Below are 25,911 nucleotides of genomic sequence, written 5' to 3' on the forward strand. Positions count from 1 at the left end.
ATTCATTTGTTTTAATTTGATGAACAGTACAATCCTAAGATAGAAGATCACTGAAAATAATGTAGATTAAAATTGTTATTATACTAATGTATCTTGTTTGCAAAACTAAAATGTTGCATCCCCAGAACACAAATGATTGTAGAAACTTCAAGTTGAAATATATTTGAAGAAATATTTTAGCCTTATCAAAATACCATTTACTTAGACAAGGGGAAAAGAATTGACCTGAGGATGAGTAAAGTGCACTTTTTTCATAATATACATTCGGAATTTTATTCTCTTCGCTAAACACAATTTGAACAAATTGAAATCTGTGAAATGCAAGTATGTTATCTTTACTGACATTGCACCTTTCAATGCCATCATAATTTTGCTGCCGTTTTGTCACGAAGGTGATTGCAGTGATTCCTATTTTGTCTTCATCTTCTCAAACAATCATCACCTGTGCATTGGACAAGCAACATTGACCTGGAGCCTCACAGAGTGAACGGTAAGTAATGTGTGATTGTGTAATTGCTAAGACTACAGTTGTTACTGGCGCTAAAATGTCACGCTTTTCACAGTAGAAACTAAAATTGCGATTGATTGCTCGATTGCTTAGTTTGATCGTCTTGTTAAGCAGAATGACACGTCAAGATTTCTGGCTAATCCTCAGTGATACATACAACTCATACAACAATCATAAAGAATCGGTCACGTCATATACATTGAGATTGTCAAACTCATATTGTTGTGAAATATGGCATTTTAAAAGGCTCATTACTACATGCCATGCAAAAGACAGTGTGCTACGGACCAAAGTCGTCAGTACATACAATTTTACTATTGGTCCCTTAAACAACCTCGCACAGCAGCAAGTTATATTTACATATGGTTAATAAATAATGAAAAAAATGTTTACCTTAAATAACCTCGTGACCTGACCTGTATCAATCATTTGGGACATTTGTCTATATACCAGACTGAATGAAATCATGGCAGCTTTTTATACACAATTGCTATAGGTTACCAAAAACAACGAATAATGTCCAAGTGCAGATAAAAAGCAATAAGTGTTTCCTGCGTCAATGTATATTGAAATCAATGTATTTTGAAAATGAATTGGAAATGTAGCTACAATAAGTGTAGTAACTTTGTTAAGTTTGTCTTCCCGGACAAGTTGCCGTCTCAGAACAAACGTACTTTAGATATAGGTGATGACATGTACAATTTCTAATTTAGCATTATTAAAATACCATTACCTTTAATATATTAGAACAAAATAGACTTACTGTCCAAAATTATATAATCCCTAACGCTCAAAATTTACTGTTCTCATTTTGACTACTACACCTAAGTCACAAGCAATTGAAACAATGTTGAAAATCTGTGACATATCAATCTATTCTGGCCGGAGTATTTTGTTCATGATAAACATGACATGATTAACAAAAACACAATTTGGTCTTTGTGAAAATTTGGGTACATTGCTTAATCAGCGACATGCATGTACGTTCACCATGACGTTTTATAGCCATACTTATTACATCTCATATACACAAAAAATCTATAAAAATTCTTTGCAACTTGTTATTTGTCTCGTTATTTCGGTAAGCCCTTCCCCGGTTTTGATGACTGTCAGCAAAAGCTGCATTTTTATAGCTGGTGCATTTTAGCCCAGGGTTAAACCTTTCATTGTTTACCTTAGAAACATAACCCCATAGTGACAAGCACGAGCTGAATGCATGGATTGAAGTGGTACACTTTGATGAAAGCTGGATTTATAGTTTTTTCCTGTATACTCAGCATTTCTTTGTGAGTAAAGGAATATTGGTGTTACTTTGATCCCAGCTGAAAATCCTGAATGGTCAAATACATCCGATGATAACCCCTGGAGTGCATTCTACCCACCACTGCAGAATCTACAAAATGCAGAACACATAGTTGGATATTTCTCTAAGACACAAACCTTCGCAATTCACGAAGATCTGTTCTCTCAAGTCCAGTTTCATCTACTGCCAATTCCTGGTCAACCTGTCATGGCATTAGTAATACTTAAAACCTGGGAGGTAGAAGAGGAAAGCTCTACAGCTAAGCCAACTAGTTCAATCATCCGTGACTTCCGTGAAAGGGATCTAGATGGCGATCAGGACACTGAAATCCACTGCGCCATTCTTGATGTTAAAGTAACCGAAGAACAGAAAAGAGATGCCGAAAACGTTGGCGTAAAATTAATCCCAGTTACAATGGAAAAAATGTTGAATCCGAATGCAGATCTACCAGGAGAGAACTGCTTTTTATTCCATGAGCATTATTATCCACAACTTAAGCATTTGCAGGATTTGCAACACGTAGCTGGCTATCTCTTCAATGGAAAGAACACTGCTGCTGCAATTCATGAAAGTTTCTTCCCGGAAGCAAAACTCCACCAACTGGACATTCCTGAAGCACAACCAGGAGCACTATTTGTGAATGATGACTGGGATGAAAATGATTGTGGCTTGACAGGCTTCCACAGGACACTCGTCCAAGATTTCTGTGCAAGAAAGGCCAAAGATGGAAAGGCTGTTAAAGCCTATTCCACTGTACTTGATGTTAAAATTAGTAAAGAGAAGAAGATCGATGCCAAGAACTGTGGCGTTACCCTGATACCAGCTGTAAGGAAGGAAGGAACTGAACCTGAGGAAGATCAACCAGAGTTGAAGTGGTTACTAAATCATGAAATATATTTTCCTGACCTTAAGAAACTGAAGAACATCAAGCATGTCATTGGATATGCTCCAAAGACTGCAAGGGCCGCTGCTGACATTCTGGAACAGCTATTCAAAGATGCAGACTTGGTTATGATCAACCATGCTTATAACGATCACAACTGCCTATGGGATGTAAACCGTGAAAGACTTGATGAAAAGATGCTCAAGATGGCAAGTAAAGCTGACATTATATTTTCAATTGGTCCTAAGATGCATGAATACTTCAGAAACCAATATCGTGCAAACGTAGACGAAAGGGAACTAGCCAAGATCCCGCATGCCCAGCTCTTTCCAAAACCTAGGAGCAGCTTCTTCCTGAAGGACCCGTATCCACCTCTTGAAACAAATACCCGCCGTATACTGACCTATGGACAGCTAAATACACACAAATCACTGAAACCATGTGAGGAACTGGCAAGTTCAATCAGCAATGTCATCGGCAAAATTGAGGTTTCTAATGTAAATGCCCTTGATTGGCAAATATTAGGAGTTCCAGCAAAAGGGAATCATATCAAAATCATAAGGAGTATTGAGAATAAATTAAAAAGCAAAAACATGAAACCACAATTCTCCTCACATTACTCAGCAAAGACCTTACTAACACGCCTACATCAGTCTGACCTCTGTCTGCCTGCATCCTGTTTTACGGACTATGGCTTCTGTGGCATGGAAGCAATGGCAACTGCAAAACCAACCTTTGCGTTTGAGAATACAGATCTCGGACAGTTGATGAAAAAGCACATCCCAATGGAAGCTGACAAATGTGTAGTGAGAAATGACACTGAACTCTCCGACAAAATAATAAATGCTGTAGATGATATGAATCTTGCTTTTGGAAAAGCAAAGATTGTCAAGAAAGCCCTGATTGAGTGTATCGTCCACGACAAGAGTTACTCTAGATTCGCTGGTTTGTTGACACCAAAGAAGAAAACAACAGGTCAAATCAGTGAGCCACGAAATATGAACACAAGAAACAGTGAAGGTAAGGATGACTTGAATTGTGAAAGTGTGACAAACAGTTTTGCGTGACTGCACTGTTTATCCTAGTGTGTAATCTATAGCGTTACAGAGATTACCTGATTTACAAATTTTCATGATTGCAATCTGTGGTCTATAGTCTTTAAAACACTACATGCACTTAACATTTTACGCAAGGAAAAATCCAATATTGTATCAGCAATGACAATAAAAACAGTATGATTGGGCTTGGATATACCTTCTCCAGCATTAATACCTTGATATTGGCCATTTTATTTCTTATGTAAATAAAAAAATAACTAGATATCCTACACATTGGTATGTTTTGATATTTTGGCAATCACCGGTGTTACAGATACAGCACTTAGCTCCAACTATCGGGGACCATAATGCATAACGCAAATATAGTGTTATTCTTGAATACATGCTATAATTATTGAAGTTGTCACATATTAATTTTGTCACATTACGTTTGCATACGTATCGCTTATAATGTGCAGAAACCCATTGCACTGGACAAGTTCATCGACGTTAATCCTGTTACTGTAACAACTGTTTACGTTTCAAATACTGCAGAGAGCACAGTTGCTGGTGGTTCGAAACGCCATCCCCACTTTTTTCTATTCATTAGACAAATGGAGAATTCAGAAACGCTTTACTCAATACACGCACGTGTTCGGACACGAATTTACCACAATTCATTCAATAAACCAGCATTGATTGCTTTCAATACACCTCTGAATTCATACCTGTTGCCCTCTTTGCGTCAAAGCGATCGTTTTGCATTTTTCGGTGTCATTTCTGACGGGATCCATGTTTTCTACATGAAATCTCGACTTTTTGCAACTTTAACGGGTGTAGCGGTGCTAGCGCTGTGATACCCTAATGTTCAATGTTTCAAACGATCACGGATTTGGAGTAGATAGCCGATCACGGCGCCGCTACTTTCAAAGCAACCGCTGACCACCCTCTGCTGTTGTAACAATGTCGCGAATTCATGACAAAAGCGCTGGTCCCGTACAAAATCACACCCCAAAATGCTCAGAAGATCGTTTCTGACGAAAAGGTTATAGCACGTATGAATTAGAAAATGTAGTGGAAGCAATCGAATGTTGGTTTAGTGTATAAATTGTGACTTTTTTGTGAGAGAAATCCTTCTTCAAACTCGGCAATATGCGCATAGCGGTCATTCCATTTCGAACGTCCTACTTTTCTAATGCACACCACACAGCGGCCGTGGTATATTAATTTACAAGTGACTGTGTTCGAAAGTGTGGATACAAGTTCAAATTTCACACTTTTTACCACGTGAAAGATTATCACTCTTCTTTCATTTCTTTATATAACCCCTTGCTATATCAGATTTGTCATATGCAAAAGGAAAAGTTAAACATATATTAATAACATCAATAAAGACTTGAAGGCATGAAAAGGAAGACAAATATTCAATTAATGCTACTTTCCTTTCTTGCCCTTACAATGACAATATCGCTCTTGTTTTACCTTGTTGTGATATCTTGAAAACATTGAATACTTGCATTACTTGTAATACTTGTGCGAAGTTGACCAGTTTTTCAGCGTGTTTCAAGAAGTTAAATGACACAAGCAACTTTCACATAAAACAAATTAATGGGAAAAGCTCAAGAGCTACTTCGTCCCTTTAAATCTGACCAAGCTCTGTTCATAGATATTGGCAAGAAGTATAACTTGCATTTTCTAAATAGTGTTTTCTCAAACCTTTCCAAACACTAGCATATTGTAAAATAGTATATATTTTGGCAAACTAAGGGTCATGTCTTTATAAAACTTGTTGTAACTTCCATCCTTTGCAGATTGTCAGTCTGATACAATAATATCGATCCATGTTAAGCTCGATGAAGATGTGTATCGTCAGTATCTACAGCAAAATGCTGATAGTACAAGTCATCAAAGAAGGGACACTGTGTTGAAAAGCTGCGAAAAGTGTATGAAGAAGAGAGCAGCTGATGTAATAGACAGTGATACAGATGCGGAAAAGGTCAGGAAAACCTGTATCGATGAATTCGGTGAAGGTGTGGAAACAACTGGCATGATAGTAGATTCCCTGAAAGTTTGCGTAGACATTCCACGACTTGCAAATCTGTACAGACTGGAGGGAAGTTGCCAATCTGAAAGTCTGAGTGATGCATTGGAACCAATCCTAATAACAGATGAAATGAGAGAGGAGGCTGCCACTGTTGGAATACCTCTAAAGTTGAAAGCCACTTATGACCAATCTAAGTTTGATAAACTTGAACTGTACTTCCTCAACAGTAAGTCTACTAAACAATGAATGTTGTGTTTCTTGTACCGTATCACTGACTTCAGGACACGTTGCTCCACTGCTTCTGATAACATCGTTATTGGATTTCAAAGTGACTAAACCAGCGACGTTTACCTTTCACAGGAGATGGTGGTGGAATTCAACCAATGGATGTGCAGGATGGGGACATAGAAGAAGCTAGTGCCACTGAATTACAGGTAAAATTTGTGATAACATTACACAAATTGTAAATAGTTGCAGGCTATATTTCTTGTGACACAGCAAAGGATGAAGTCGCGCATTATTCAACCTATGGTTTGTAGCTCCTTTACCTGGTAGGATATTTTCACTTCTAAAATGAATTTACTAAGCAATGTAAGTTTCACATGTTTCATATCTTTCAAAGGAGAATCAATTCGCTGTGAAAGTTAATCTTTCAGGTTGAAAATAAGTAGCGAGTCACCGAGCAGCTAGTAGAGGTCTGCATGCACAATTCCAAAGCTACCGATGTGTGACTTAGATTTCACGCGGAAAACAAGTTTTGTACAAAAAATGAAAACAATGACATTAAATATCTCACGTGTGCATGTCATCTTATTAAAACAGTTTTCAGTTTTGCATGCATGTGATCTTCATTTTCAGAATGAAGAGATAGACGATGATACACAAAGAACAGTACAAGACGAGACAAATGACAGGACTGACATAGCATCGGGTAAGCGGCTTTTTTTTAGTTTGGTAATAGTTATCCTTATGCCAGCGTTAGTTTGACCCGTACACTTAATGTTTACAACTATTGTCTTACGAATTCTGACTTACTGTCATTGGATTATGGATTGGTATGATTGCGATTATTTTACTTAATAAGAGTTTCTTGGCAACAAATGCAAACATGTTAAAAATAACCAGACTGTATGACTCCCGAAATATTTGATGACAATATAATGTCTGTATATGTAATTCAGAGTGAGAGCAAGACAGTATTTGTACCAGAGTTGCTAGTGATTTGATACATGACGAAACCCCAATAAGCATGAGGGCCTCAGCCGTGTAAGCGACTGTGATTCATAATAATAGTCGTGAGGTAAAACAGCAAATACTATATATTATTGCCCGAATACATGGGTTTATGTGCCCGAGAGCAGGTGACAATTTGCCCGACGCCAGGAGGGCAAGTTGTCTCCTGCTGCGAGGGCACATAAACCCATGTATTCAGGCAATAATATTTTTATTACATTCCTCTTCACAGTTACATGCAGGGCATTTTCAAACAATTTTAGCATTATCAAACATTATCAAACAGATGTTAACGAAAGTAAAAATAGGAGAGCGCGCATGGATATTTTATATCTAGCGTTGGGCGTCTACTTTGACGTCGAGAACGTCGAAAGGCTTCATTGGACCGGGTAACCATGGAAACCTGTCAGTAAATTGTTTAGTGGCCCGCTAACATCCCTGAGGTTGCTATTTAAATCAATGCACTGATTTGCCCTGACATCGAGGCATTTAATATATGAATTATATCATAGAGCATATTGATTGCGCATATATACAGAAATCTGATTGGTCGAGACGCGAAAATAACCGTGATATATGGCGATATACCATGGCTGGCATACGCGCGAGCTCTCAGCTTTAGCAAAAATCCGTTTTGAAGTTCCATGCCAGAATTGCAATGTACTGTTATGATATAATAGCGATAAATCACACCCAGCGACGGTATACCACTCGATTTTGACCGGTTCACTTAATATCGCTCGTGCATATATGTCGTGAACTGGTCAAAATCTCGTAGTATACCATCGCTCGGTGTGCTTTATTGCTTAAATATTGACTGAATACATTGGTTTGTGTGCTCGAGAGAAGGTGACACTTTGCCTGACGCCAGGAGGGCGAATTGTCTCCTGCTGCGAGAGCACATAAATCCATGTATTTAGGCAATAATATTTTTATTACATGCCTCATCACAGTTTACGCTACATGACATTTAATTTTATGCAGGGCATTCTCAAACAAGTTTACCTTATCGACCAGCATCAAAGAAATTTAAATAAGAGTCAAAATAGCAGTGCGCGCATGTTACATCTAGCGTTATGCGTCTACTGTGGTGTCGAAAACGTCGCAGAACTTCACCGGCCCGGTAACTATGAAAACCGGTCCATACATCTTTCACAGAGCCCGCTAACTCCCCAGAGTTTCTTATTCAAATCAATGCACTGATTTGCAATAACATCGAGGCATGTGATAATATAGAATAGTGACTTCAGTAACCCAGACTGCTTCAAGTCGTCGGTGGCTTAGGCAGCAAAGTCGAGTTACCGAAGCTCAAAACGCATTGCCGACAATACTGTTATCGCAGCAGTAAAGTCTTAAATCTGAACGCAAAAAAAGAAGAAATGCAGTCGGAAATTTAGTAAAACTTTCAAGAAAACATCGAAATGCTACTTAGAATAACTCAAATTCTCAACGATGCAACATGCGCCTGCGCAAGTGTTTCTTGCGAACTAACCACCAATTGTACAGTTTTAAACTTCCGAGATATAGTCACCATAGTTGTGTTGTGCTATCAATGTTTAAACTTATGACTTCCTAATATGCAACTGTTAAAGAATTTTTCAGAGTGTTGACAATATTATAATCGTACACATTGTAGTAACTAATACACAGGTGATTATTACGATGCTAAGTGTTTGCACATGGATCACTTATGTCTCTCTTTAACTGTTGTGGGACTTCTATATATCATTGACCTTTATTTTTTCCTTTCAGTGGGCGGGAATGATGATACTGAATCATGGTCATCTGAAAAGAAAAACCTTGTAAACGTAATATCCAGGCTAAAAGCAAAGGGGGAAATACTGGAGAATGAATTAAAGGGCGCAAAGCTGGGAAACATTGTCCTACAGAAGCAGTGTGAGGAACTTAGACAATCTATGAAGGATAAATATGAGAAAGGTGAAAGCGTATGTAAATACCAAAACCTGTAATCCATATGTAAAGCATGGGGAGGTATTTCGGCTCAGCCTGTGTGTCTGTCTGGGTACGTACGCGCGCGCACAAACACATAGACACACCACACGCACATACACACACACACACACACACGTACAGACTGCAAACGCATATAGCAAACGGTATTAAGTGTAATCTTCCTTACCAATTAGGTAAACCAAAAACGATGAAGCAGGAAGACGAAATTAAGGCAACAATGTCAACTCAGCACTCGGATCTAATGAAAGAAAGAGAACATGGTACAGAGATGGCCGGACCGAGTCAATCTTGGCGGCGGGAAGAGCAACAACAACAGAGCTCTCTGTCAGCGGTAATTGAATCAATGCTACTTGAAGCGGAAAGAATGGAGGGACCTTCTCATACAGATATCAAACGTAAACTACCAAGTCGAGTGAAGAAAGGAGGGGCAGATCAATCAAAACGACCAAAAATGTCAAAAGAAAGAAAAACTGGTAAGAGTATGCTTTCTAAGTGTGTTTTCCAGAGGTTTCTTTTTTTATAAATAGAGCACCAAACAAACTCAGCAACTTTTCTATTCGATACTTACTTAGGCCGCGTTCAAAAAATTTGTAAGGGGGAGGGGGGGGAGGAATTCAGGGGGGATTCGAAAATCTTAGGAGTAGTCGAGGGGGACTTGAAAGTTTTGCTCTGCCTATGGGGGACCCGAAATATTTGATTCCCAACATTTTGATGTCGTCCAGTGGTTCTAATGTTAGTAATAATTAAACAAAATCTAGTACCATTTTGTCACATTTTATGTCTTTAATCTCGAAAAAGTCTAAAAAATATATGAATGCCATTAATTTTCGTAAAACAAGTTGGCCTTGTAATGGGGCAGGAGCTGCAACTGTTGATAATTTCTCAACATTTCTATGCAATGTATCAAACACAGTTTCTTGGTGTCTCTCTACAGCATGATGAAAACCACAATATTCAGTTTGTCAACAAAGCCCGTTTGTCAAAATATTAGTGAAAATTGAATGATACAAATGCACGGCACATGTAGGCTGTGTTGGCAAGCTGAATATTGGACAGCTCAACATGCTGTAGGGAGTAGAACGAGAGCGCAATTGTATAAACTGAACAAAAATAATTTTCAAAATAGAAAGTTAATGCAACTACTGCCCTGCTACTACATACTGGCAGTGACAGTGATACATGTAGCTCTGACTCTGATGTAGTTTAAGAAGAGTTTCGGTCATAGGACACTCAATTGACAGTGAAACATACATCTACTTGTACAAAAGATCCAGCCAGACAGCAACACATAGAAGACTAGGGGACTTACAGTTACCATGGATTTTTGAACTCTGGCATATGCGAACAATAAAATATTAGAGAAAAAAGATAGCGTCACCATATACTTGATCTTCTACAAATGTACGATGAAAAGTCAGTTCTTCTAAAATCACTTAAAATCAATATATAAAATCATTTATTTCAAGTTCATGCAGTGAGTGAAATTTTTACATCTCATTGTACAATAACACAAAAGTAAACCTTTGAACAGTAAAGACTCCCATTTAAATGGAAAATGTGTGACTAAATGGAATCATGTATTTTTTATCAATTTTGCCATTATTACACCCAAAATGTCTGAGATTAACACATTAATTTCATGGAATATTTTAACCATCCAGTATTTTGTTACTTTTGTAAAACATTTACATGTGGCATCTAAGTTGTATGTCTTGTACTTTTGAAAAGAAAATTTGGTAGGTCACTGTGCTCATGTTTTCACAATTTGGTTAAATGTGGCTAGCAATACACAATCTTCATACTCTCTCATGATTGTCATTTTGTGTCCTTTTCAGCTGGTGCCATTGACCTGGCCAGAGTTGGATAAACTCAAGTCCAAAAGTCCACTGATGCATTTAAAAATGAATCAAATTAAAAACTTGCCCCAGCTATAATATTGGCTCTACAACCTGCTCATAAGAGGTAGTGTTGAACATCTTCGTGCAGAACGACACATTACACGCATGTTTACTTTTACTCTGCATGCGGCTATATGGTAATTTGAGGGGACTTGAAAATTTTTGAGAGTATTGAGGGGCACTTGAAAATTTTTGAGGGTATTTAGGGGGGATCTGAAAAAAAAGATTTCAATCGTGATTCCTCAAGGTCCCCCTAACCATTTTTGAACGCGGCCTAGTACAACCTACAGTTACTGTACCCAGCTACTGGGCAGATAAGTCAGAGATTAAAGTCACTCGGCAAAGTACAAATCACAAAATAGATAGGAGATAATATATGATATAGCTGTCAAAATATTAGTTGCATATAAAGAGAAGTTGAGCTCATTAAATTGTGAAACGTTCTGACCAAATACAATTAATCAACTTTCGTTCATCTTGCTGATCTTACAACGTACAATTTTAAGAACATACACAGATTATATGACTTTACGGTTTAACTGCTGTCACTAGAATACTGGCATTAATCATTTAAGTCAAAGAAGTGATCTTGGCTACTGTCTTTACAACAAATCAAACCAAACGCTAACGAAATTGTCGCAGTGCAGGTTTCTATAGATGCTGCCCGTCTGTTCTCTGCTGACGTACATTTTCATTCGACATATTTAATTGTTTTGTGTAGCATGTATTGTCACATGTAAAAGCCAAGTTGGTCATCTCGTTGCGTGATTTGTACTCTGGTCATTTACGAAATGACAGCCTGCCTCTCTGTCATGGATTTTTCTCGCTTTGGAATGTTTTACGTCGATCTAGCATCTGCTCATTAAATTACATTGCTTATAAACAAACAACACGACAATCCGAATTTCTCAAATGATCGAATTAAAGTCTTGCGAGAAAATGTCTTTAAAGAGGTGATAATAGATGCTACTAACCCATGGTCAGGTCTCCCATGGTAAGAATTAACGTATCGGCTGATCGTGCTTATGTTCGTGCAGTTACGCGAAACAGCGTTTCCGTCCACTGGTTAGCAAATATCACAGAAGTCAAAGCCATCCGATTGAAACAGCCAGATTAGAGGCGCCCGAAACTTTCCTTTGCAGTTTGTGTATGCAATGGTCACTTATGACACTGAGTAGTTTGAAATAATTCTTTGTAGTATGCTCAGGCTCAGAAAATTTAAGCCCTTTTTCCTTTGTGAATTACATGTCATCGGCGGTATGCGTGAAAATGGAGGTCTTCAATTCATCAAGGTATTAAATCAGTGTCAAGTGGAAAATATTTACGATATATTTATGCTTTTATGAAACACCATAATTTGCGCAAACTGAAATAAAGTGAGGGTTTACAACTCGAAAACAGGAATATTTTGTGAGCAAGGCATTGAATAGACGGAATGTAACAAAGCGAAAACGTTTTGAAAGATCAATCCATACTTGACTTCAGCAGCCTTCGGTATTAAATATACATACCAAAATGCAGACAAAACGAACAAGACAACTACAAATTTACCTATAAAAACGCATAAGCTTAAAATGTCTTTTATAAATAATAGTTTTCACATTCAATTTAAAGACTGCCCATGTGAGAAAAGAGGCAAATGCTAAGAGGAAGAATATTCTGGGTAATTGGAACTGCAGTACTAAACATTCAGTCTCTAAATTTATTCGTGTGAGAACCCTATATTTGCAGTATCATCTGATCAGACTTGGGTGTTAGAACTGTCAAATGACAGATATCCTAAGGCGAGTTCGGCGGTAATGGAAACCCCGCGTGGTACAATTCGCTACACTATATATAGAAAAAACCAATTGTGTGTCTCTATTGGGCTATCTAGTCACTTTAAGCCCCAAATGCAGAGTACATGCGTATGAGAGATCGTTGAATACTGACTGACAGTTAGACAATTGATGAACGTTATGTTAATGACAGGGGAGATTGTTGAATTTTCATAATGAAATCGTGTTCAAAGAAAAGATACGCCAAATACCTGTCAATCATAAGATAACTAATGGTACCGAGGACTATATACATTATTTCGCGTTTAATATGCCCACAGTCATGTTCAAAAGAGGAAGTTTATTGTTGTATGAATCTATAAACTGTCAACCTACTTTGCATGGTAATAGTGATAGACCAATGATTATTATGTACGTCATCAATAATATGAATACAACTCTGAGATTTAAGCAGATTACTCAAAAGGATTAATAGGGACATTGACAAGATGGTGCTAATACTGTTGTTTTCTCTTGTGTTCAAACAGCCCTAATGTACCTCATAATTTAGGCTGAAGTTTACATTCATGTTATCTTGTTTACCACTGCAAACTTTATTGAGACCAAATTCACTTGAAAGAGATGTATTTCAGTTTGCCATTCAAAATTTAATGTTGATATGATGTTACGCACATATCTTATTATTTTAAAGCCATACCTGAATTGAAATGGATGACAGAACGTAGACGTTGGACAATGGGTCCACCAGGACCTTTTTCAATTGAAGGTAAGACGAAACTTTTCTTCTTACGTCATTGCTGTAATATGGTATAAACGTCCATAATTTTGAATCCGTAACATTTATATTTTCGTGTTCATTAAATTATACAACATATTCGACAGATAATTTCATTGCTACTGATCCTTCCTAGGACAAACACAGCCAGTAATCAATAGACAATAAACACAGCAGAATGGAGTTTATTCTTCAACGTGTATGTACATGTTTGTTTTTGGATGTAAAATAATGTCTCTTGTAATTCTTTCCTTGAACTTCAGTGCTATTTTTGCAACATATAACGTAATATCTCAAGTTAATAATCTACTTATATTCAAGGAATAAAATTAAGGAATAACCAGAGATTGTTTTATTTTCATCATGAAACTGTGTACAAAGAAAAGACACGCCAATTATCTGTCAGTCATAAGATAACTAATGGTACTGAGGACCATATACATTATTTCGCGTTTAAAATGCCCACAGTCATGTTCAACAGAGGAAGTTTATTGTTGTATAAATCTATAAAAGGTCAACCTACTTTTCATGGTGATAGTGATAGACCAATCAATAATATGAATACAACTCTGAGATTTAAGCAGATTACTAAACAGGATCAATTGAGACATTTACACGATTTTCTCAATACTGTTGTTTTCTCGTGTTCAAACAGCCCTAATGTGCCTCACAATGTAGGCTAAAGTTTACATTCATGTTATCTTGTTTGCCACTACAAACTTTATTGAGACCAAATTCAAGTTGAAAAGATATATATTTCAATTTACCATTCTAAATCCCATTTATATATGATGTTTCACACATATTTTATTATTTTACAGCCATACCTGAACGGAAACCGATGACCAAACGTAGACGTCGGACAACAAGTGCACCTGGAGCTCTTTCAATTGAAGGTCAGACAAAACTTTGCTTCTTACGTCACTACTGTTACATGGTATAAACGTCTAGAAGTTTGAGCCCTTAACATTTATATTTGTTGTTTTCATTAAATTATGCAATAAATCCGACAGAGCCCTTTATTACTACTATAAGAACACTGAATTGTCACAATCAGCGACAATTCCAAGGAACTGAACTCCAGTGATAATCTAGCAATTGTAATATCACATTGTCACACTTCAAGTTAATCTTATGTTCAAATGGTGTTTATTTTATGCGAGTAGGATTATGTAACCAACACTACTGAAATGTTGCTTTACTATAGATTACAACCAACGATATACATTTTTGAAATTCACAGAATATCGGCTCAGCAGGACATTATCCAGTCCACAACACGGGCAACCGTTCAAAGGTACTAAAGGATTGGCGTTCATTGGTAATCTACTGGCAGTGTGCGACTCAGACAATAGCATGGTGCAGATTGTTAACCAAGATTATGTGTGTGAGTCAGTGTTGGGAACCTTTGACGGTCAGTTTAAGAAACCATTTAGACCTGTCAATGTAGCCGTCTCAAAACACAAACATTACTTCATAATTGACGAAGGTAATTTACAAATTGTTGTTTGTGATGAAACCAGAAAGATCATCAAATTGATTGATCTACCTGGTGCTTATTCACCAACGGGAATAGCTCTGCAGAACGGGTTCATTTTGGTGACTGATCAAAATGGTGTAAAACTTATGAAACTTACCATCGATGGTAAATGTGTCGGGCAATATAAGGAAGGGTTCCCACACTCTGTGGCAGTCAACAGCAATGACGTCATCCTGGTGACTGATAATGTCACAAGCTGCATCAAATGTTTCGATAGTAGCTTGAATATCTTGCATCAATATTGTACTCCTGGAAATGAAGATGGCCAGATTCTTTATCCTCGTGGTATCGATGTAGATGAACAAAATAATGTGTTCATTTGTGATTGGAACAATCACCGAATAGTCAAATTTAAACCAGGGGGTGAGTGGCAGTGTACATTATTCCAGGCACGTTGGCCAGAGTATATTGCAGTCGCCGGTGATGGTAGAATTGCTGTTTCTTGTGACACAGCTGCAAATAGTATTGATATATATGTCCCGTCAGAATGAATGAGATGTAGATTGTACTGAAAAGCATTAATTTGTAAGCACAACGTGTGAAATATGTGAGGTATACTGTCACCATTCAATGTGTCATTACCAGCAGAGAACCAAACAAGATGAAAGAAGATTAGAAATTTTATTATGGATTTTTTAGTTACACGTAAATGATGTCGTGAAAATTGTGAAATTTGAATTCATTAAACCTTCAGACCATATACGCTTTACATTTTAACCATTTTAAGACATTTATGCAGCCATCTTCAGTTTTAAACTTTAGCAATAAAACAAGGCCAAAGTAATAAATTCTTTGTTTTGCGTCCACTCAAAATGGGATAAGGTACGCGTCTAAGCGGCTAAAAAATACATACAAGAAAATTAACACAATGCAATTTGATTGCAGCAAATAAAAATGTGTAAAAAAATGATTTAGAAAAGCTAAGCGGCTATGTGCTAAAATTTTATATTCAAATACACTGTGTGTGTTTTTCATGAAAAACCTTAAAAGCCTTAGCGACTGGGGACGCAAAGCAAAGAATTTAATTACTTTGGCCCAATCGGAAAAAATTCCCAGTCCATAATCAGGGCTAGCTTTTAAATGGATACAGATATAGCTCTGATTGAGTGTCGCAATCTTGAGTGATATTATTGTTACAATTAATTACGTCAAACACCAGTTTGAGAACTTCATTCATTGCGGTAAGAAAAGTTGTCATCTGTTAACTTTTTGAAAATGATTTATTCCTTGCAATTGTCGCTAGTTGTTAAAATTCAGTATACTTACATCAGAGAATGCAATTTGTTCATTGCGATTGCATTATTATTCATTAAATATTTTAGACTCAGATTTTCACCAGTGAATTTACAAAGCCTTGCTATGAATACGAGAATTTTTACTGATTTTAGAAAGTCTTGCAACGCTCTCATACCTTGTGTTGTCTTGTATTATCGAAAGTGACATGGTAATTCTTACTTTTTGGATGCTGTGATGAGAAGCAAGTTTGCTATTCTTCAGTTAATCTTAGGGTAGAATGCGCCTTTTGGACAGATACTCAGACTAACTTTTACAATATTATTTTAGCCTTCCAATTATGGTGGTTCATATGGAAGCTCATGAAGTAAATAGAGTTTTTCACTGTCTTATTTTCTGAAATTTATATTTTCTCAATAAAGTAAACACAGGCCATTTGATTTTCAAGTAGGTAATAGGGGTAATTTGTTACTGGTTGTTACTGTAGTACCTAAGTTAACGGAAGAACCCCAACTTTTGTTCTTGATTACAAAGGAAAATGTTTTAACATTCTTAATTGGAAATAAGAACTGAGTCTTTCAATTTAAAGGACAGTTCTCAACGAACTGTAATATATCTTAACAAAATGTTTGTTTGTCAAATCTTGTTAAAATAGTGAATTTTCAACGGAGATCTATGTAATGTAATGGTTATTTAGATGTCAAATTTGGACACTGGCTTAGTCCGTGTCAAATTTTTGTACGATTTTGACGTTTTGGTTATTTGCATGATTTCACACCCTTTCACAATAAAGTTGAGAAAAAATACAATCATAACACTTTTCGTGTTTGACTTTGGATAAATGGGCACGCTTTTCATATTGCCATTTTCAAGGTTATAGTAGTGTAAATAAATGTACACATCATTGTTAAGATAATGCAAGAGAAGGTGTTCAGACCATGTTTAGGTATGCAGCGATAAAATTTCGGTAATTTAAAATATAAAATTGCACAAGAAGCAAAACGTTTCAGCTGTTGATTGTCTATCAGCATCTAGTGTATGGAATCAAATGCCATTCGTCCACTCTGGATTTCCTCTCTGAAACCACTTGTCCTGTATATTCGATTGGGTATGTAGTTAAGTCAGATTTTATTTAACAAATCGAAAAAAATTTACTTGCAAATTTTCGGCAGAGAAGGTATAACTGCTGATTTTTTTCTATCAGTTTTGTTCTGCGTCTCAACTAGTGTGTGTTGATCTCTCTCAAGATCATTTTGAAAACTCCGAATATTCCGCTTGTCTGCACAGCATTTCTACGTCTTAATACGTCTATTGTTTATAGCAGAATTTTAGTCAAGACTAAAATTCAACATGTTCAGTTGACATCTCCTTTTGTGTATATTTCGTAACAAAGATGTACGATGGGCCGAGGCCCTGTACCGAAATAAACTGAACTAAACTGATATGAACTTGATATCAACATGGTATGGAGATTAGACAAAGGAACAGAAACTGTTATAAAAAACAAATACTATAAACTTCACTAAAATTCCCGGTCACATCTACTGTCCCTGTAGCGTGAATTTTTTCTTCAACGTTAATGACATTCCCTTAACAAAAGTACAAGGACTTACTACCCGAAATTGTCAAATATGACGATATATTTATTTTAATAGGCTATAGTAAACTATGTAGTCGTCTTTGTGAATTGTCGGCCCACAATCTTATTTGTAAACGAAATCTGGTCACATATTTCAAAACATGCCTAGCATTAATTTAAATACCATTATGATAGCTAATTAGTTGTGGCATAGTTTTTACTTTTTGTATATCTTCAAGGTTATACTGGAAATTAATGTAAAAGCAATATCCTTGTTAAAGTGGAATGTATATAATTATATTTGTACGAATTCACTTTACAAGGAAACCCATATATACAGACTGTTATAGCATATTTCAGAGAATAGATTAAGATGGGGATCAAAGCAATCTCTGAAATCACGAATGCACTGCAGTAATACATTTAAAATTCTACACTTTCTATGAATTCTGAAATCGCATTTTCAGACTCACTGCTTTTGCAAGGTGGTGTTAAACATTCTGTCAAGACTTGCTCTATAGTAAGAGAGTAAAAACTGAGCATGTTGATGAGTTGTCATAATTAAAAGGGCAGTTTCCTATCTGATTCACGCCGTTATACTGTTTTTTTCAGTACTTTTCACATCGGTTTGGATAACGCGCTTTCTGTTTAATCTCATAAACAGCATCAGTACAACGTTTCGCACCGAACAGAGCACGTTTGCATTATCGCAAGAATCGCAAACTGTGCATACTCGATGAATCCTTCAGTAACACCTTGGACGTTTCATATATTTGTAGTCAACCTATTTACTCGGAAGTAAACCTTTCAGAATGTTCCTGTTAATCATGTAATTTATCAAAAATAAAAAAAAAAATATTTCGCATGAGTTGGTCGATAATAAATGAATAAATGTCGCCATAACTTTCATTTTTGAAAGGTGACAGGAGATCACAAACTGACCGTTTCCGCCATACCGCTTACAGTATGTGGATTTTGTTCTTGTTGGTAGCCACTTATGTATAGACTTGTCGGCACATCGAACTTGAATTTAACAACAGCGTGCTCTTGCTTCTGTTAATACATTTTAAGAAATAATTAATGCGATTGTTTGACTATCAGAATGTTTTGTATTGCATTACTGCTACTGTGACTTCTCAAATATGCAGCGTTATTATACATAGTATGCCTGTATTGCCATTCTCCTATTGTTTAGAGAGTACTGATGTGAACCCGTATTTTAACATGCTGCAATATCTTAATATTTAAATCACTCTGAAAGAGTTGCTCAACCCTCCTGGGAGGTGGAATGGCCCAACAGCAGAGTATACTAATATCAACAAGTGATACTGTTGCCATCACTCCATATCGGCCAAACTTCGTGTAATAACCCCTTATTATTTGACTGTATGTCAAGAAAGCCAGGCTGATGAAAATGCAGTAATTCTTACGTGGTCAAAATTTTAAAGTCTGCACAGGCTAGAAATTTAGCCAGAAAAAGACGCAATTTTGAAAATTAATCACCTGAATTGATTGAGGCTTTGAAGATATATTGCTGAAAAGTCATACCATTTTCTAGTGAAACGTTGATGCTTTTGTTGAACTGACCTCAGTGGGAGCAAGAATACTAATTATACATTAGAAGGTGTTAAATACCAATACATTATTTGTAAAATTTACAAAAAAACAGCCGCTAGTGAAGACCTTTCAAATCCTGATTTACCTTGCCAGATTATCATCGGTTATCTCATGAGGTTAAAAAAAAGGTGAAATCAACAAAATGAAATTAAAAATGACAAGAAAATACAGATATAAAAGTTCACGCTTTAACCAGTATCTAACCATATTATATTGTTTAATTTGGTTGGGTATTGTTACAGGGTTGTAACTAGGATATCAGACAGGGCAGATTTTGAAAGAACATTGGGAGAACACGCGAGAGGCCTAGGGAAAATGTGTCATAGGGGCGTCTCCTATCTTTTGTAGAAAATTTTGAGAAATTGATATGTGCAGTCTGGTACAACCTGGGAGGTGTTTACCATTTGTATTTTACTAGTAGATGTGTCAGAACACTCCGAGAGGGGAGAACGTGTCACCCTTCTCGCATCGAAAATTTTGAGAAATTGATGTGTGCAACGGTGCTATTTGAGAGGGGTTTCAATATATTTTGCACCAAAAATTGAGTAACCCCCTTCCTCCTCTCCACATTTTTAGCATCCTCTTGAAGTTTTCAATTTTTTTGAATGACCCCCAGACCATAAATAATGACGACTCACTTATCATTTTGCTAATGTGGCTAGCGCTAGTGATAGCCCTGCAAAGTATGGCCTAGGACCGATACATAAAGGTGTTAAAGTTTTGATCGGACTCTACCGCTTCGAAGCACGTTTGTTACAGTCATTTCTCGGCGGCAGCCATAGCCCTTCGTACAATGCTACATGTTCCCGGCATTATACGGTCTCTTACAACATGGGAGACCGTATCGGGACCACACAGCATAGTACGCAGGGCTACCACCACCATACACTATTGCATGCAGTGCATGGTCCTGCTGCTGCTGCTGGTCTCTTAATATATTTTACAGAATCTCCCACCATGCCGTTCTGAAGTCAAAGTACAAAAGTAATCCAATGGGCAATATTGCATGTTTTGACGACTGTTTCCCCATTTTTATAGCCTAAGACTGTGCCGACGTGTGTCATATAGGTATCCATATAGCTTTCACAATAACAGTTACCTGGCGGTCGTGCCATGATCTTAAAAATGTGAGAAACTACCAGCATATGTTTCGGTAGCGCTGTCCATTTCAGTGAGGTCATGTTATGCCGGTCACACTAAGTATTCATACTCATAGCCAAAGTCAGCATACCCTATGTGTTTAGAATCTTCTGAACTTATGGTTTTGTTGTAACGAGAATAACAGAGATTCGTGGGTAATTCATCGTGATTCTTTTTCCTGACAGAAAAAAATTTAAAACGGAGATATAAAGCACTACATTTGTCACGAATATGCAAATATATTTGTTTGTCTTCTTGGTCAAATGTTATTCACAGAGGGGTGATACGAATAGCCTGCAATACCCTGCTGGAGAGAGTAGGGGGTTATAACCACGGTCTACCAAGAAAGACGGCCAGGAAACTGGCTAAATTCTTCTGCAGAATGCTGGTACTTGTCTGGCTAAAAATTTATTCCGATTTAGTCTCTACCAGTAGTAGACATTTCGTACCGTATGCATAGCACTGCCGCGCAGCGGTTCACGAGTAGAAATACCATACTGTAACGCGCAAAGAAAATAGCCAGAGATTGCCTGACACGAGGTCATTTTATCGCTCAATCTACCGCAACCAAACCAAAGGTCATGGCATCGATACTTATCTAGTACAGCTGTCAATTGTGCAGCTTTTTTTTGTTTTCTTAAAGCGTATTTGCAGTCGCTCCGCTGTGCGCCTACGCGCCTGAAAACGCGTGTATATGCACGTTACAGGCATTTACACGGGTCTAGGCATTTACACGGTCTAGGGGCGCGAAGGCGCAGAGCAGAATAGGAGAAAACTAGCAACTGTGTGTAGTCGACTATATCCGTGCACACTTGACATCAAAGGCCACAACATAGGTTCCCAGACATTTCGCACCGAACTATTTCGCATGCATCCCATCTAACACCATTCCGCACCAAAGCAACTTCGTACCATCCAAAAATCTTTTCGCCCCAGGAGTCATATCGCCGTTATCTCACACGCACGTCACCAATTTCTTTTTATTTTTATATTAGTCACCGAGTCAAAAAATACTTGCAGCTCTTCAGGGGAACGCTTACAATTTTTGTGGAATTGATTGCTTGTGAGGTGGATCAACTAAGATGGCCTCTTGTGCGGAGAAGGCAGATGCATTTAACAAAGCTTGTATATCCAAATTTTATTCACAATATAGACCAAAATATTCAAATGAGCTCTATGAAAATATAATGTCTTTCCTTGGAGAGAAGGTAAGTTAGCATTCATCAGGTAAGCCAAAGATTTCGTGTGTCATCAACGTCCTGTTGAAATATACCTTGAAATAAATAAAATAAACAAATTTATGCAGATTTGCATTCAATTATAAGTCCCCGAGTCTGTTATACACTACTCCAATGCTTTGTAAACAAGACGAACAATTTTGTATATGCAATGAGCCCGTATGTAAAGAGTTAACCAACTCTAAATCTCGCATACAGTTATAATCATTCTTATGACACTTATCTCCAGTCTGTTTGAGGGCGTAAAATAATTTCATCACTAAGCGTGTTAGTTAATAATTGTATGTGTTTTAGGGAGGTAGATTTTATACGATTTCGTAAAGTGTGGAATTTAGTTTAATAAAATAATTAAAATAGAGGCTGTAAGATATGAACAATTTATCATATGATAATGTCGACGTTTGAGAAAAAATGTATCTGAACCATGTTTGGCATTGAAAAAAATGTGTTTGTATATAGATCGGTATATTGCCGATTTCTAGGCTGCTTCTTTAATGCTAGACGTTTAGGTTTTTTGATCACTCTGTTACACTGAAATATAAAACACGTTTGAAAGAAAGTTTATGGAGCAGCCCAGAATCAAAAATAAAAGAACATGTGCATAGTACTTGACTAAACAGACAAAAGCCACAAATTTGAACTAAACTTTGCACCTATCTGCATACCAAAGGGCGTAGATTTGACCTTTTCTATTACTGCCATTCGATTTGTCTCTATTTATCTCTCGAAAAATAGTATTGCTTCATAATATTTCACTTCCCTTCAAGTATTATTTTTTACCTCTAGCCTAGGTGAGTTTCAAAGACTTCTGGTTAAACTTCCAAGCCTTTAAGCTACAACATACATTAAACCTATCAATCAAATTGGTGGTAAGATATTGCCACCTTATTTCAAGGTAAAGCCATGTTATCATAACTGATATAATTTTCAAAATGTCCACAATAATTAGATTGCACCGCCATACACACTAGCCGTGGATGTAGGCTGTGGTACAGGACAGGGAACACGTCTCCTTGCTGATTAATTTCCTGAAGTCATTGGTACAGACATCAGTCCTACACAAATTGCAGAAGCAAAAGTGAAAGAAAAGTTTCCGAATGTGACCTATCAGTAAGTCTCTGTTAACGTCATGTGTCAGGACTTTGTATGCATTTACGAGAAATACATGTCTTTATTACATGCCTCGTATATCGAACTTCGCGTGCTCCAATGGTAACTTGTCGATGACGTAGCGGGTCGCATCATCATTTGCCTGAAAGTGAAACGGACGTATTTTCTTTTTGACGACTTCAAAATTTAAAAATGAAATACTGTTTTTACATAATTATGCATAAAAAATCTGTAAACCGGATAACAGTGATTTAAATATATCAATACGCCGTTCAATAATATCGTTCTCTTTTGTCAACAAATTTTCTTCTAACATGGAAAATAAACATATAATTGTCATGTGCATGTAAAACTCAAGATTAGGAATAAAATTTATTTCAGAGAGACATGTAATATAAACATTATCGCCCAACTATTAGACTATGTACCTACGAGGCAGGAGATCATTTGCCCTCCTTACGTCGGCCAAACGGTCACCTGCCTCTTGGGCACAGTCCCATGTTTAGGCTATGTATAACATCTTATACATGGCTGTAGCAAAGTGACCAAAAGTAACGATCGTTAAGCTTTTAAAAACCATATTTGATATAGATTCGTCGACGTATTTCACAAAATACCAGTGCAATATTGTTTCCAAATGAATTACAAAGACTTGCAGCTCTGATCATCCCGATTTTTATAGAATTAATAATTTTGCATTTTAATTCAATGCGGTTAAAATTGAAGCACATGTCATTCCTTTAGCTTGAAGACTAAATGGATTGAAGTTTCGAGTGGATTAATTTTCGGGCATTTCTAATGATCCACTCTTTCAGGGTCGCTGCTGCAGAATCACTACCTTTCAAACCAAACAGCGTGGATCTTGTAACAGTCGCCTCTGCTATACATTGGTTTGCTGATTTAGAAAAATTTTACAATGAAGTTGACCGTGTACTGAGACCTGGAGGGTGTTTAGCTGTTTATACCTACAATCACGAAGATATGCAGTTGTGTTTTGAAGGCAAGACGGAAAGACTTTCACAGATTTTTCAAGAAGTAGGTAGCACAACTTGAAGCATCAAGAAAAACTACTACCTATTTGCAGCTTTCGCATTAAGACCATTAAAGTTTTTAAGGAAATAAGTCTGCAGCCGGCAATCGTTTAGGTGATCAATAGAAAAATGCACAGTGTTGTGTATATTAACGAAACTATAATAAATTTTCAACTGCCACTGGACTTTTAATACCCTCGAGGTAAATACAATATGTTACAGAACAATTTACAGGCAAGCAGATAAAACATCTTTCCCATTTAAATGGACAAAAACCCTGTGTTGTTTCGTACTTAAGACAATCATGAAAAGCAGCCCAATAATATGAAAAAGTTCCTTGTTATATTTAGACCATTCCGAATTAAACTCTCTGATAGCAGATGAATCTCTTGTCGAAAGTATTTGCAAACGTGAAAGTGGAAATTTAATGGCGCCTTATAAAAGTTCCAAGGTAAATTTCACTTAACGAAAAGAAAAGTTTTAACTTTAAAATTTTGCATCTCAAATGTTGTCACATAACACTATTCTCTTTTCTTGAATATATATAAATAAGGAGTAATTGCCGAATTTTGTACTAGATAATCAAATAACTGTATTTTGGGAAAATTAAAGTTTTGAATTTTAAAAAATACTTGAAAACGATCACTTCGTTTGCTCTATATACGAGTTCACATAAGAAGATAATCGGCAAAGTATCAAAAGTTGAGGATTCGAATACCAGTAGCCAATCAACGTTAAAGCTTCAGCTTATCAACTTTGAATATCGATTTCTTCAGTTTATAGCTGAAAGATATAAATCTTTCTGGGATATGGACTCTTTTCGACTTATCAGGAATCGTTTTCGTGATCTGCGTCTACCATATGGAGACAATAAAAGGTAAGCAATCATTGAGTTTGTACTGCCGTGGGTGAGAGACGACTGACATCCCCTCTTCATAGCATTGTATTAATGATTTGATCAAAATGCATAACAAAATTACAGATTCTGAACAAGGTTTTGTAATCAGTTTGTCAATGTCTCAGACAGAAAATACTCTTGCCATACTTATGTACTTTTAATATTGCACGTCACATAAATTACCCATTGTATGATGCCGTTTCGAGTACTTGCACAGTTTATCATAGTTACTGTAACTATGGTAAACTGTGACAGTTCAATTTCTTGAGCTTGACGTATGGCTGAGAAACATACAATATCATATGATCCTCTGATTATATGATTTTTAAAACAAAAACAATGCCAGCATAGGATTTTCAATTCTAATTAGAGTTTTAAACTGTCTGTTTGAATTGTAGATCCAACTCCCTGAAATATTCTGATGACATAACAGTTGCTGGTATGATGGGATACATACGAAGCATGGCATTACTTAAAAGATACAATGACGATTACAGAGAATCTCTGATACAGGAATTCCAAGAAAGGTACAATGACATTAAATTCCCATGACTGTACATTATCTTAAATTGAATCACGTCGTATCGTCTTAATGTTTTAGATTTCCAACGATTGCTATTAAAGATGGATATCAAACTGAATAGAATGGTTGTGTTACCTTATGGACCAGAAAAGTAAACGAAATGTTATTATATGATTCCCTGTAACCACAGGCTCTTTCCTCGTTTGTATAAGGCTGGAGACTTACATTGTCATAGAATGAAAGGAATGAATTGCCAGTCAGAAGCCAGGCATATACAATAATAGATGCACAATGCGAGAATTGTAAAGCTGCCTTATTGTGTGCTTGGGAGATCGATCGACAGTCTAATTGTTGATAATGAATGGTAACTATGACTTTGGCAGAATTCCTTCACTCAGTCTGCAAAATTGAAAGATCTTTAGCAAGATTTAAAGGAAAAAGCTATTTTCCCGAACTTCCAAATCATATTTCCTGATCCGTATCGTTTCAATCGCTTCGAGTCATAATTTTTGCCTAATGAATTGGAAACCAAAACTTTTGTGGCCAACCAGAGTTTTTCCCTCGATAAC

At 36.7% G+C, this 25,911-nt stretch overlaps 1 protein-coding gene and 1 long non-coding RNA gene across 2 annotated transcripts; both read left to right on the plus strand.

The window, feature by feature from the left end:
• Positions 1-1,834: 1,834 nt before the first annotated feature.
• LOC139140689 (uncharacterized) lies at positions 1,835-17,021 on the plus strand. Its single transcript, XM_070710073.1, has 9 exons — positions 1,835-3,714; positions 5,543-6,001; positions 6,136-6,209; positions 6,634-6,706; positions 8,761-8,904; positions 9,156-9,455; positions 13,350-13,424; positions 14,255-14,329; positions 14,677-17,021. The coding sequence occupies exons 1-9, from the start codon at positions 2,019-2,021 to the stop codon at positions 15,462-15,464; spliced, it is 3,684 nt and encodes a 1,227-aa protein (XP_070566174.1). The 5' UTR covers positions 1,835-2,018; the 3' UTR covers positions 15,465-17,021.
• Positions 17,022-22,729: 5,708 nt separating this feature from the next.
• On the plus strand, positions 22,730-25,347 carry LOC139140723 (uncharacterized). Its single transcript, XR_011554055.1, has 4 exons — positions 22,730-22,890; positions 23,706-23,925; positions 24,698-24,798; positions 25,218-25,347. It is a non-coding gene; the product is annotated as an uncharacterized lncRNA (long non-coding RNA).
• The last annotated feature ends 564 nt before the right edge of the window (positions 25,348-25,911 follow it).

Source organism: Ptychodera flava, chromosome 1 (genome assembly GCF_041260155.1).
Source record: "Ptychodera flava strain L36383 chromosome 1, AS_Pfla_20210202, whole genome shotgun sequence".
NCBI classification, from domain to species: domain Eukaryota; kingdom Metazoa; phylum Hemichordata; class Enteropneusta; family Ptychoderidae; genus Ptychodera; species Ptychodera flava.

Excerpts from the sequence above, each read along its gene's own strand:
- LOC139140689 (XM_070710073.1), top strand. The coding sequence starts at position 2,019 with ATGGCATTAGTAATACTTAAAACCTGGGAGGTAGAAGAGGAAAGCTCT. Across the intron at positions 6,210-6,633 it reads CTAGTGCCACTGAATTACAG|AATGAAGAGATAGACGATGA; the intron begins GTAAAATTTGTG and ends CTTCATTTTCAG. Across the intron at positions 9,456-13,349 it reads GTCAAAAGAAAGAAAAACTG|CCATACCTGAATTGAAATGG; the intron begins GTAAGAGTATGC and ends ATTATTTTAAAG.